This window comes from Glycine max, chromosome 5 (genome assembly GCF_000004515.6).
Source record: "Glycine max cultivar Williams 82 chromosome 5, Glycine_max_v4.0, whole genome shotgun sequence".
Classification (NCBI taxonomy): Eukaryota; Viridiplantae; Streptophyta; class Magnoliopsida; order Fabales; family Fabaceae; genus Glycine; species Glycine max.
Genome location: NC_038241.2, coordinates 36,374,173 through 36,387,294, shown reverse-complemented (window position 1 = coordinate 36,387,294; position 13,122 = coordinate 36,374,173). Strand labels below are relative to the sequence as shown.

Below are 13,122 nucleotides of genomic sequence, written 5' to 3'. Positions count from 1 at the left end.
TTCCTGCAAGGTCCTAAAAGAATATTATAATCAATACACTACTTACACAGTAAGTTTTATTTACCTATATATTATCTAATTCTCTATCAGCACTGGAATCCCACATTGAACTGTTGTTTTGTCCTTAGCTAGGACTCTCAAAAGTGAAAGTAACTAGTGTCACAAACTTAAGTAACAAAATAAAATAAAATAATACATCATGCAAAATCGAACTATGGTGATGGCTGTGTACAAGTCAAACTTCCGTCGTTGTCCCCACTAAGGAGTAGTCGAGTTAAACATATCAACTCCCACGGCCTTGTAATATGCGTCTTCTGCATTTGCCAACCGACTCTGGAACATTGTCCACTCCCTTTTACATCTCTCCCTCACCTGCCACCAACACCATGCATGGTTCATCAACATGCATGCATATTTAGTAGTAAAAGTATTTGCATAAAATAACAGCTCCATCCATTGTAATACAGCTTCTTGACAAATTAAATCAAGAGTTATAATGTTAAACAACTATGCAAGAAAAATGTTACATATAGGCCTATTCATGGTTCGGTACAGCATAGAAAACTTGTATATATGAATTTTTGAGAGACGAATAAAACTGTATGAAACATGCATAACATTAACATACCCCTTGCCATGGCGCTTTCCCAGATTGTGATTCTCCCTACAAAAGCAAAGAAAAACATACATATCTTACATCGGCAATATGAGTAAAACTATTTAAATCTAACAGTAATAATCATGGAAAACAAATTACCTGATTCCCTAGTGAGGGAACACTTTGATGAATAATCCACTGAGAATCAACAACTCCAATTTTCTCATGGGCAGGCTACATGATAGTGAGAGATATTAGTTTAATGTTCTATAGCATAGCAATTGCAATTAAAAAAAATTGAAATTAGATGAATTTAAGTAATGAGACAACAAACTCACCTCAACACATTTTCTAAGAGCAAAATCAAGGCCCCAGCCATGGACCAAATCATTCTGAAATGCCCAGAATGTTACAATCATAATTAATTGTTAGACTCTAACGAGTGCATAAACAGACATTAAACAACCAATGGATATTTAAAAAAGAATAAAGAGTAAACATTTAACCTGAATCATATGCCACACACAATGCCATGCATCTCGTGAAAACACTGGAGCCATAATCTCAACAAATCTGCATACATAACATAATTGGATACAGTTTGGTATGGGTAGATAAGACAAAAATAATGCTTCAACTGATGCTTACGCTGCACAAGGAGGCAGATGGGGGTCACTGCACCATCCTGGTTTCTCCTCTGTTTCTCTAATAGAAATAAAAAAAAAAAAAAAACAGTTAGTACACATTCTTTTACAAAACAAGTACCAGAAGAAAACTAACACAAGATTCTTGTCTTACTTGTGAACTTCACGATCACCTCTTCTCTTTGTCATTTGCCATGTCAATCCTTTATTAGGTTCCAAACCAGGCTGTGAAATCTCCAACCCATGCTTCTTCACCAGTTTTAAGTATCTGTGATAGAAATTAGAGCATATCAAACTTCATGAGTAAAATAAAAAAAATAAATCCTTAGGTATATAAATATACATTTTTTTATTTATTTTGATCCACTATCAATTATAGAAGTTTCTAACACTATCATCTAATCACATCTTGTATTACCACAATGGAAAGTTAGATGATGACAAACTAACTTAAAAGTTAAAATCTTTTAATGAGGATGATAGTGTAATACTTTACATGGATATCAAAATTAAACTGTGTATTGTATCACAATAAATACTCACTCTTCTGCATTAAAATGTTCAACACCCAGGTCTTCATCCCATATAAAAATATAGTCATATGGTGCCACAATGTCAGGATGCAGAAACCGCTTGGCATACCACCTAGGAGGGAAAATAATTAAATGCTTAATATCATAACATAGATGAATAAGCAGAACACTTTTGATTTTAGTTAGGCAAACAATAATAATGGTAAAAGTTGCAAGGAAAATTTGTCATCCAATATTTACGATCGAGCGCAATGGATTCTTACCATTTGGTCTGTTTGCGGACACTCACATGAATTGCCCGCTTTGACCACTCAAACTCACCCCATTCAGTTGTTTTGCCATCATAATGAAATAGAACTATTGTAAAGTTCTCTGAGAACTGTTACAAGTAATGGAGCTAGTTTAAAGACCCATACAGTCATACACAAGCTTATGCATCAGAAAGAAAAAGAAACTAACAGATGACCTTTTTCACGTTTGCATCAATATTATATCTCTGACTATAACCAACAGTGAAAGTCACAAGGTACTTTGGCTTTGATGTTAAATCCTGCAAGCAGCAACTTAATCAAATACTCTGTATATAGATGATATACCGCAATAAAAACATCAGAGGCCTCTCCAGTCCAAAAATTTACAGACTGGCCTCATAACAAACAGAAAAAAAAAATCAAGCTCGAAGAAAAAATGCACGTGGCAAGCAACATAAATTTTCTATGTCACTATTCTTTCCCAAATTATATCAATCTTAGATTTGGGGTGTTATATTTAGTTTACTTCATCGAAACAAACAAAGAATCTGGTGAAAGCATGTAAGTCTTCTTTAACAAGTTTATTAACAACAGTAGCAGGACCATAATTTGTATTTAGATGTATTTTTCTATGCATGCAAAAAGAACATGTTTTCTATGTTTCAACCCCCATATACTACCAAAAATAGAATAAAAAAAAAGAAAAAAGAAAATTCTTTTAGGATACACACCTCACTGGGCTGACCCCACAATCTACGCAAATATAAGTCCGTCTCAGCTTCAATAATCTCAGGAGGTAATCTTTCTGCACCTCTTGGATTTGATGGAACCCATATCTGCAATGCAGAGAATCAAGAGAATATGCAGCAATCATTATTCAGCCTTTAACAAACCATTTTCCCAATATTAAATAATACAAAATAATACTCAAAAGCTGTTAACAAAAGAAGCACGAGTCTTTCTGATTCTCATTGTTGCCGTGTGCTTGATCTTATTTTATTTTTCCAATTTTGCAACATCACCCTAGCAGTAATTTCTTACTCTCTTTCTTACATTTGAATCAATATTTTAGCAATTAATAAAAGCACCCTGTATCTGTTCATAAGGAATTTTTGTTTCTACATTTCAACTTCTCTAGATTGTTGATGGTGAAATAGTTTGTGTGTGTAAAAGCAAGAGAGAGAGAGAGACAGGGAGCTTTACAATTTATGAATTTAATAAAATTACTCAATGCTTGATGATAAATTTGGGCTCAGCAGTCTGTTGCATGACTGAAAATGAAAGGAAGATCTAGGTAAAAGAAAGCCGGCCAATTTTACTCTAGTTTGTTACTACAGCAGTATTTCCTTTGGAACAAATAAATAAATAAAAGGTAAGCAGAAGACTAATAACAGAAATGAATAACTCCAGCACCTCATTTCCTCAAAAACTCGAGTTTCCATCTACTTAATCTTAAGAGCCTACCCACTACAACCCATTAAAGCATGGTTCTTAAAATTGTAAACTAACATCAATTGATAAAATTTACTTCATTCATCTGGCCCACTTACTCATCCCACTTTCTTTACCATCCTTCATTCAACAAATAATGCACATGAATCTTTGATGAGATTATGAAACCTCTTCCAACTACATTATTCAATTAAATCTTTTTCCTTCTCAATGAAAGAAGTTGTACAGAAATTAACTTGAATCCAGCAACTTTAATATCATGCACAAGGCTGACATGAGATGTGTACCTTCAATGTATCATTTATTAATTGATGCTTTGATGAGATGCTGTTATTATTCTTCACAAAAGACGGTGCATTGCCACCTGCATATTTCTCTTGAATGTAAGAAATATCAATGGCGGGAAGCAAGCTGGATGGGAGATTCAACTGCAAATTGTTAAAGCACCATTAGAGTTCCATTATTAAGTCCAACAACATTTTATCATCAATTGCCAAGGGACAAGGTATGCCTAACAAGAAGATGCTAAAAGTCTGCACCTTTGTAGTCAATGCTGGAAATGATACTCCTATAAAGAAGCCAAAAACTATTCCAACAAAAGTTGTCATAATAAGCCTCATACTATCACTTGGTTTTCTATTGGTAGAACTGCAGCCAACAAGATGCAAATGTCAATCGATCAGACTTTCTGATGTTAAATAGAAGATAAAAAATTTCTTAATAAAACAAACAGCATAAACAATATTAGCCATCTATGAAGATTAGACCTTCGAGAACCGATTCCCATTATATCCAAACTTTTCTAATTGTATGCTCATAAAACTATACACTAGGGCCGTTCTTCTTCACTAGTCAGCCAGTGCCATGTACCCTCCTTATAAGAAGCAAAGATAATTGTTATAAGAAAGCAGTCCCTGTACAAAGTACAAAGAACAACTAAACATGTTAATAATGGAACAAGAAAATGATTCAAAAAAAAAGAAAGAGAGGAGGAAAATACACCATTGTACGAGATAAAAAATATTTTGTAATAAATGTGTTTAGAGTCAGATTTGAATAAAATCTGAATTATGATAAGATGATAGGCTATTCATTGCTTCCTGATTTGTTTCCTCATTACAGCAGATTTCTATTCCTCTTTGTCTATATATCAGTAGCTGTATTATTCAAACATCAGAGAAATAAAAATGTTGTTGGGCCAGAGCCTATTCTAGATCTATTGTTGGGCCACTTGCATTTGCCACACTCCAGGCCGGTAGCCCTGAACATGAGGAGAAGTGTTGAAAAACTGCCTTAATTGCAGTCATCTCTGGTCTGCCTTAGTTGCGGCCTCTTTGGGGCTGCCTTAAATGCGAACTTATTTCACCCCTGTTGGCTATGCTTCCCTACAACTGGGGTGTGTTCTCTTCCAACCACAAGCTGTTTTCAAGCCATATTTAGTATTCAAGGTTTTTGAATTTTGAAGCTCCAGAATTCTTGAAGTTTGAAGCACTTCCAAATGTTGTTTCTAATTAATTTGGAGAGTTTATGCCTTGAAGTGTATAATTGTTTGTCAAGAAATTTCTGCAGCACCTCTTTCCATCAGTTTCCCCTCCTCCTTGGCCATGCAACATTCTGACCAGCTCTTCAGACTGCCAAGTGTCAACCACCCCCAGTCATCATGTTTTGTTGTTTCTCTAGCAGTGATTAAGTGTTTGCTATGATGTCTTTCCTGCCTCTCTTCAGCACTATTCATGATAGAGAAAACATTAAAATTTTAGGATTGTCTTTCAGTGTGCTTATTTGTAACAGACGAAGATCTTAGTGAGCATCAACTTGAAGGGAAGCGTTAGAAATCAAAACTATTACTGTTTTAGTCTTACTACATTAGTACTACTTGACCTACATTAATTGTGCAGGGATTTATTAAGTTTAGAACCATAAGTAAGGAGTTGTGTTTCCATAATGAGAAAATAGATTCAAACAACTTCATAATTTGTTATAAATCATGTGGATACATTTTGTCACAATCTAAACACGTCAGTCGCATCAATTTTTCCTTTTCCCATATAACCCCAGAATTTCAACAGTTAGTCAACTTGAATCTCCTATTATAGAGGCATTTTCATTCACACACCCCAAATTGTTGGAAAAATAAAATAAACAATAAGCAAGAAAAACACACACGTGCTTTTCTCCTAATAATCACCGCAAGCAACGTATAAGCAACCAGGGAGGGGATATCCCCAAAATGCTCCACAATTAAGAAAACAGGTGACATTTTCATGAATTACGGAGAACACCAAACGAAAATTAAATTAATGCAAATGGCAGAGTAATCTATAAAAATGAATTCTAAAAACCGTAAAAGACAACAGAAGAGGGGGGAAAGAGAAGCGCACCTGGAAGCAAGATCTGGCGAAGAGAGTGGATTCTGAGAAGAAAAAGTGAAAAACAACACTCGGGGAAGTTGCTGGTGGTAGTGATCTGAGTTCTTCGAGGAGAGGAACAAAGGAGAGAAAGAAGAGATTTAGCAGCGGACACAAAATTGTCCTATGGAATCTCTCTTAGGTTTGGGTTATACGGATTTGTTTTGCTTTTGGTACTTTTGGTTTCGGTGTGTTGGTTTTGGTGCAACTTCCTTCTGGGAAAAAATAGAGTGATAAAAAATATATTAAACGGACACGAAAATTTGAATTTGTGAATACTACTCTTGCAGTAATTGTGGGACCCTTTTCAACTGTAGTTCAGGGTATGCAGTTGTCATCTAACGGACCAAAAATTTTCAACTTATATTTTGTTTTGATATTTAATGTATAACGTATAATTTAATTTTAATGGCCAGAATTTGAAGCAGTCACAAAAATGTGATTGCAGAGAATTCCCATCTATAATGGTCAGTGCGGGAACTGAAGCCGAATAATGTTAGGTCACTCTTTCCAACTGATTTTCTTCGATGACCGGTTTTACGGCTACTTGAAAATTCATATTTAGGGGTGTATTGGATTGGGATTTTGAGAGAATATTTTGACAAAAATAATCTTGAAGATTTTAAAAGATTATGTGGGATTGTATTGATTTTGTGGGATTTTAAAAGATTTTTTTTAAAATACTTTTTACAATCAGGATTCTTAACCCAAGATTTTAATGGATTTCTAACACAGATTTTTAAGATTTCAAAGTACTTTATGGATTTTTAAGATTTTGAAAGATTAATACATTTTAAACAAAAAAATAACGGAAGTTACAAAAGTGAATGAAAAAGATGATAAATAAATTATAATGTTTGAATAAAGAAAATAAAAACGATAGAAATTTTAAACCTTTTAATAACAAAGTCATTATTGCCTAAAAAAATAATAACAAAGTGATTCTCACTTCATGTTCGCCTAATTATTAGCATTTCTCCACATATCTGAACCTATATTAGTCCTTCATATATTAGCATCTTCTCGTTCCTGCTCTTGTGTTTGAACAATGGGTTCATGATCATTGTCTTCGTAATTTGGTAACACTGAAGATGAAGATGAAGACTCGTCAGTAGGTTCCACTGGAAATTCATCAGAACGACATGCGCACTTAGGGTACATGTTAAGGATACTTCCAATAGTAACTATGTCTTAAAAATAACAATTTTTTACTTTTAAAAAAGTAAATTGCACAACTTTCAATACAAAATTTCTATACATAATACACTAACAAGTGTCTTAAGGGCACATGTTAGCATTTTCCATAAAAATAATACTCATATATCATAAAATCATTTAAAAAAAAACTATTAACAAAATAACAATAATAATAACACAATAACAATTAAAAAATTATTAACACAATAATAATAATAATAACACGCTGTCAAAAAAATAATAATAACACATTAATAATTAACATTTTAATAATAACACAAGAAAATAATAATAATAATAATGGACGTTGTAAAAAAACAAGTTGAAGAAACAGAAAAAAAAAAAAAAAATTTTATTTTGATTTGCATATACAGTACTAAAAAAAAAGCAATATGAAATCTTGATGCATATCAATTGCCATTCTTTTGATGCATATTCATTGCCTGGACGTTGAAAACAATATGAATACGAAATCTTGAAGCATATACAGCACCATTTTCTTTTGATTTGCGTAATATACATATAGTATGAACAATATTGACTATCGATTGCCATTAAAAAAATAGGTAAAATTGATTGAAAAGTTGTAAGAGAATGAACCTGGTAGTGGTTTGTGTCTTGTTTGGCAGGAGAAGAAAAAGTCTTTGGAAAATTATGAAAAGTCTCAAGGGTTTGGGTGAGATTGTTGGAGGAGTATTTTATGTGTATTTCTAACTAAAAAGTCTCTCAAAATCCATTCCACAAAAGAATCCATCAAAATCTATTTACTTTTGAATACCAAAAGACATTTTAAAAGTGGTAAGAAATCTCAATTGAATACCAACAGATTTTGTTGCCCTGAAAAAAAAATCTTTATTGTCTTAATTGAATACTACAAAATTTGTTTATATTTTATAAAAGTCTTGATTGAATACCACAAAACTTTTTAATCATAAAAAAGTCTTTTAAAATCTTTTGAAATCTTAATCTAATACACCCCCTAAATATCAAAATGTCGATGTTATTGATCACTTGGATATCATATGAAGTATATATTCAAGTTGAATAGTGAATTTAGTTTTTAAAAGTAATTTCTCACACTCACATTGTAACACTTATATAAAATTAAAGAGATATTAAATTTAATTATTTTGGATAGTAAAAACATGAGTAACCTTTTTCTTTTAATTCAATCTTTCGTATTTATTTTAAACATTTAAAGCGTCAAAAATATCTTATATAAATAATCATGATCATATAATAACGTCATTAGATTCAATTTAGATGGAATGTTTTTAAAAATTATATAATCAAATTAAACCATTTAATAAATAAAGGACAAAATCAAATTTCAAAAATAAATTAAAGGAAAAAAACAATAATTTAGCCAAAAAAAAAACTATCAAGACAAAAATTGAAATAACAAAGTAGTGGTGACTAAGTGTGAGTTAATCTTGAGATACAAATTCATTTTGGTCTGATTATAGCTAATGGGCCGAGCTCATTGATTTTCAATTCAAGAAAAAAAAAGTTTTACTATATCCACTTTCAATTTTTTATTAAGTACACTCCTCTTTCTTTTTTTAAAAAAAATAAATTACTTAAATAACTTGAATTCGAAAAAAAAATCTCACTTGGTTAATCAAGTATTAAGTGCATTATAATTATTACTATTATTATTTAAAAAAAGGTTATGTAAACTTTTATTTAAAGTCAAATTAGGGACAGAACTTTAGAATATTGAGTGCATTATTACAACCATTCCATTGCATGTGTTGGATTAAAGTTGAAGTTAAGCTTGATATTAAAAAAATGAGTTTACACACATTTATGTTAGAATATTTCTTCACTCAAAAAAGTATTTTGATGAAATGATATTTGTTTGTATAATACTATCAAAAATACTTTTAAATGCATAATTATTGAAAATGGTATGTGTTCTTGTAACTGGATCATGCCTAAGAAGGAGATTTAGTCCGAGACCATAAGTGTTAAGCGTAATCTATCTCATCCAGGTCAAGCATTGGCATTATATAGGGATACATCATAACTTACCAATATGATATTATTGCAAGTGTTATCATACATGATTCTATCTGTTATCCTGAGATCCTTAGGCACACATCATGATCGATTAAAGTCATTTAATGGTTAAGGATTGAGCAACGTGAATAGTGGAGTGCTCAATTGGCAATATGAGAGGGTCGGTCCGGATTTGAGGGTATTAATTGGCAAGCTCCGATCAAATTGAAGGGTGGAAACCGACTCAGGAGGTCAAGAGACAACCCCACAATCTCGAGTGCATAAACACGAACAGACTAAATATAAGGAAGTGATCCTTGTTGGTACAACTAAGGAGACCAAAGGGATATACAATCTCATAATTTCCAAGTGTATAAGTATGAAAAAACTAAGTGTAGAAAGGAGTACAACCTGAAATATATACTATAATGTTAATATAATTTTTTTATAGGCTCTCTTTGAATAGCATCCCAATTTATTTTTCATCAGAAAAAACAAATATATTATAAATAAATGCAAGAAGTGGCAGAGGTACCCAAAAACAGGTACAAACGTTCAAAGCAAAGAACAAAAGAGGGTATAGAAATAGCCATAAATCACCTCATCCAAAGCAAACCTGACCAGATTGCAAAACACACGAGACCAACAATATTCTACTCAGATCCTGAAACGAATACGAAAAGCAAACAAAGGGACACCGAAATACAATATGAGTTAGCAGAAACTCCTTCGAACACCATCCGATGACCATTGAAAATCCAAGTCTATGAGGAGTTGGGAAATGATGAGGGGGTAAAATAGGAAGCTGATGGCATTTATTGTTTTTCACAAATGTGGATGGCTAAACTAAGGTTTGGAGAAGCAAGCCCAATTAACCTCTAAGCCTAGGTGGCAAGAGTACTTTAAGGGAAATTAAACCAAACCTACTCCCAGTTACTACAACACGCAGAAAAAATTTACTTATTTATAGCCGAAACCGCCAAACGTGACGGTTATTTTATTGTAGGAAAGATTCGGCAAAAGAGCGCGCGCGAAAACACGCTGGTTAATTTTCAACCTTTGACTTCAGTTTCATGATCCACCCTCTGAACGGGCTTTTTGGTGCACTGCTTTTTTGTTGCGAACAAGCAAACATTAGCCATTGCAGCACGCATCTCGTAGGATGGTCCTCCGACGCTTAAAGACTTGACCGCGGTTTCTTTCAACTCTCTTGCTCTTCGCTTCATCTCCTTCCCTTCTTCCCCTTCCATCACCATCCTCACCACCCTCTCTATCTCCTCCCTCCCCACCACACCTTTTTCAGTGCTCTTCGCTCTCACTCTCACACCCACTCCCACATCCTCCTCTACCGTCGTCCCGTTCATCCTCTGCTCCGCGTACAACGGCCACGCGATCACCGGAACCCCGTTTGCTACGCTCTCCAACGTCGAGTTCCACCCGCAGTGCGACACAAACGCTCCCGTAGATGCGTGCCGCAGAATCGCCACCTGCGGGGCCCACGACCTCACCACCAAACCCTCTCCCGAGTCCTTGAAACAAACCCTTCCGGCAAATACGACGTCGCATCATCATCGCCACCCGCATTAAAAAACGCAGCAAATGCACTAGCGTCGTTCGGCACCCGAACCACCCACACGAACCTCACGCCACTGAGTTCCAAACCCCACGCCAGCTCATTTTGTTGCTCCGAACTCAAAACGCCCCGCTCCCGAACGTGACAAACAGAACCGAACCGGCGGGTTGGTTATCGAGCCACGCAAGACACTCCGGTTCGTTTTCCGTCAGCGATTCGGTTTCTTTAATCAGCGGTCCAATAGGGTAAAGCGGTGGAGTGTTTATGCTGCGGTAGAAAGAGTGCTCCGACAATGCTTTTAGCGTGACGGGCTCTAGATCTTGCCACGTGTTGAGTAAAATACCGGTTGACATAGTCATGCGACTCACGTGATAGAGGTACCATTTGTACTCGTCGATTTTCCGGTTCCTTACTTGGTCCATCAAGTCTTCCGTTCGGATGGGTTTGCAGCCCGGGACCTGAACCGGGTTCGGAAGGTCCACGAATTCGCCCGCCACGTCACGGTCCAGCTGAGGAGAAAGAGGGAAAAGGCGAGCAAGTGTGCTGAGGCAGTGAAAAAAGTGAAAATGGGAATGTTTTCGAGAATGGTGTCAAAAACATGGGTTCCGAACATGTCAATAATTAGGGCTTGGGGCTTATCGGGCAGTTGTGAGAGGATTGTGTTGAGGGGACGCAAGGTTTCTCGAAGGTTGACAGAGAGACGGGCTACGATGGTGGTTTGGTCGTTGACCATGGTGGAGAGGTCAACGGGTGGGAGATCGACGACGTGGAGGTTGGAGGGAGAGTTGGGAGTGAAGGAGGTTGTTTTGGGCTGCGGAAGATTCGGTGGTGACGTTGAGGAAGGTAACGTGGCACTGGTGGTGTGTGACCAGGAGCTTGGAGAGCTCTAGGAGGGGTGTGACGTGGCCAATGCCTGGACTAGGTAGTACAGCAATGTGGGATTTCATGGGTAGTTGTTGGAATGAGGATGCTTCTGCATTTGCCGTTGCCATCAAAGATATCAATGTATGACTATAGAAGGATTTGATGGAGATGAAGTACGGAGACTACCCCATTATATAACGTGCAAGGTGTAATTGTATCTGAGGAAGAGACACAAACAAGACTACAAGCCACCTACTATTCATTTCACTTTTCATACATTCTCCATGCTTTTCTATTTTAAGTAAACTTTATTAAACTATGAAAGAAACTTAACATATATCTTGTTTTGTTAGTTTTAATAATTTTAATAAACATTTTTCAATCATATAAAATCACCTTATATTTTTATTGAAGGTACTGGAGCGTGTGATTAGAAAAATCATATAAACATTTTTCTTCACATTATAACATATCACCAGTTTTTCAATTAGAAATTTTTAGTATTTTTTTTCTTTTATGGAATCATACTACCTTTTAATTAGTTGAAAAATTCTTTCAACTATCTAAAAGTCTTCTTTCTTGATCTCTATCTATATATATTATTTTAATAATTATCTTTTTTTTTAAAACCTACATCTTTTTAACTTTATCATTATCTTTATATTAAATTTTAATATTTTTAAAAATGAAATTACCAATTGCTAAAAAAATATATTAGAATTTAAATTATTTATAACTATTCTTCATTTAAATTTTATATAATTGTAGATATATATTTATTTATTATAATTTCTTATTATATAAAAATAAATAGAAAAATGTTCGAGGTCGGCTTAGCAAAGAGGCCACTCTTCATTCTTCAATGCCAATGTGGTAATATATGCAAATGGAACAATGACCAATTAGTAAATTGCTCATGGCATTATTTTGCTCTGTTTTCACTATCAAATTGTACACATGGATCACGTTCATAATGTAATCGATTCAAGGCCCCCTTAAAAACTATGCATCAGAGCCATCTTCAATAATATATATTTTTCCTTATGCATCACTCCTATTAAATATTTATTTAGGAGGGCTTTAAAAAGTATTTAATATAACATTAATTTTATAAAATATACATTTTGAAATAATTTTTCTTCTCTAAAATATCACGTATTCTTAAAGGGAGGAATAATATTGAGAAACTCTAATTAATGTACAAACTCCTGCTCTAATACAATACCAATAGTTTCAGGCAACCTGGGCAGCTGCATCTCTGACAAGACAAAAAAATTGTAACATGTGAAGGTCGATCACGTTTCAACATAAAATGCTGTGCGCCTTTCAATGTTGGGTGCAACAATAAATTTTTCTTACCATCTTCTTGATGTTGGCCGTTATTTGATTATTTGTGGTTTGATGTTTGCAGGACCAACAAATCATCGAGTCTGATACTAGGCGATGCAGTGAGTAGGATGACGTATGAAGCCAATGCAACGAGCAACATGATATTTTATGGTGGTGATGAACTTATAAAATGAAAATTGAAAAACTTGTAAAATATATAGTTGAGTTTTTTACTAAAATGTACTGGATGGCAATTTTTATTTATGTCGAAA

At 34.4% G+C, this 13,122-nt stretch overlaps 1 protein-coding gene and 1 pseudogene across 4 annotated transcripts; both read right to left on the bottom strand.

The window, feature by feature from the left end:
• Positions 1-6,129, bottom strand: LOC100785650 (uncharacterized). Of its 4 annotated transcripts, none has more exons than XM_041015562.1 (16): positions 5,860-6,122; positions 4,714-5,205; positions 4,246-4,392; positions 4,018-4,126; positions 3,766-3,906; positions 2,758-2,862; positions 2,242-2,325; positions 2,039-2,154; positions 1,786-1,887; positions 1,397-1,510; positions 1,247-1,303; positions 1,105-1,171; positions 937-990; positions 758-832; positions 629-664; positions 1-372 (listed from the first exon to the last, which is right to left on the bottom strand). In XM_041015562.1, the coding sequence occupies exons 3-16, from the start codon at positions 4,263-4,265 to the stop codon at positions 259-261; spliced, it is 1,194 nt and encodes a 397-aa protein (XP_040871496.1). In that variant the 5' UTR covers positions 4,266-4,392; positions 4,714-5,205; positions 5,860-6,122; the 3' UTR covers positions 1-258. The 4 variants fall into 4 exon arrangements, with proteins under 4 accessions (XP_040871496.1, XP_006580249.1, XP_006580250.1 ...); XM_006580186.3 differs by having other exon boundaries at positions 5,051-5,205; XM_006580187.4 differs by having other exon boundaries at positions 4,246-4,352; positions 5,051-5,205.
• Positions 6,130-9,725: 3,596 nt separating this feature from the next.
• Positions 9,726-11,777, bottom strand: LOC121174903 (anthocyanidin 3-O-glucosyltransferase 5-like; annotated as a pseudogene).
• Between the last annotated feature and the right edge of the window lie 1,345 nt (positions 11,778-13,122).

Excerpts from the sequence above, each read along its gene's own strand:
- LOC100785650 (XM_003524990.4), bottom strand. The coding sequence starts at position 4,265 with ATGGGAATCGGTTCTCGAAG. Across the intron at positions 2,863-3,765 it reads TAATAAATGATACATTGAAG|ATATGGGTTCCATCAAATCC; the intron begins GTACACATCTCA and ends TCTGCATTGCAG. Across the intron at positions 373-628 it reads GGAAAGCGCCATGGCAAGGG|GTGAGGGAGAGATGTAAAAG; the intron begins GTATGTTAATGT and ends TGTTGGTGGCAG.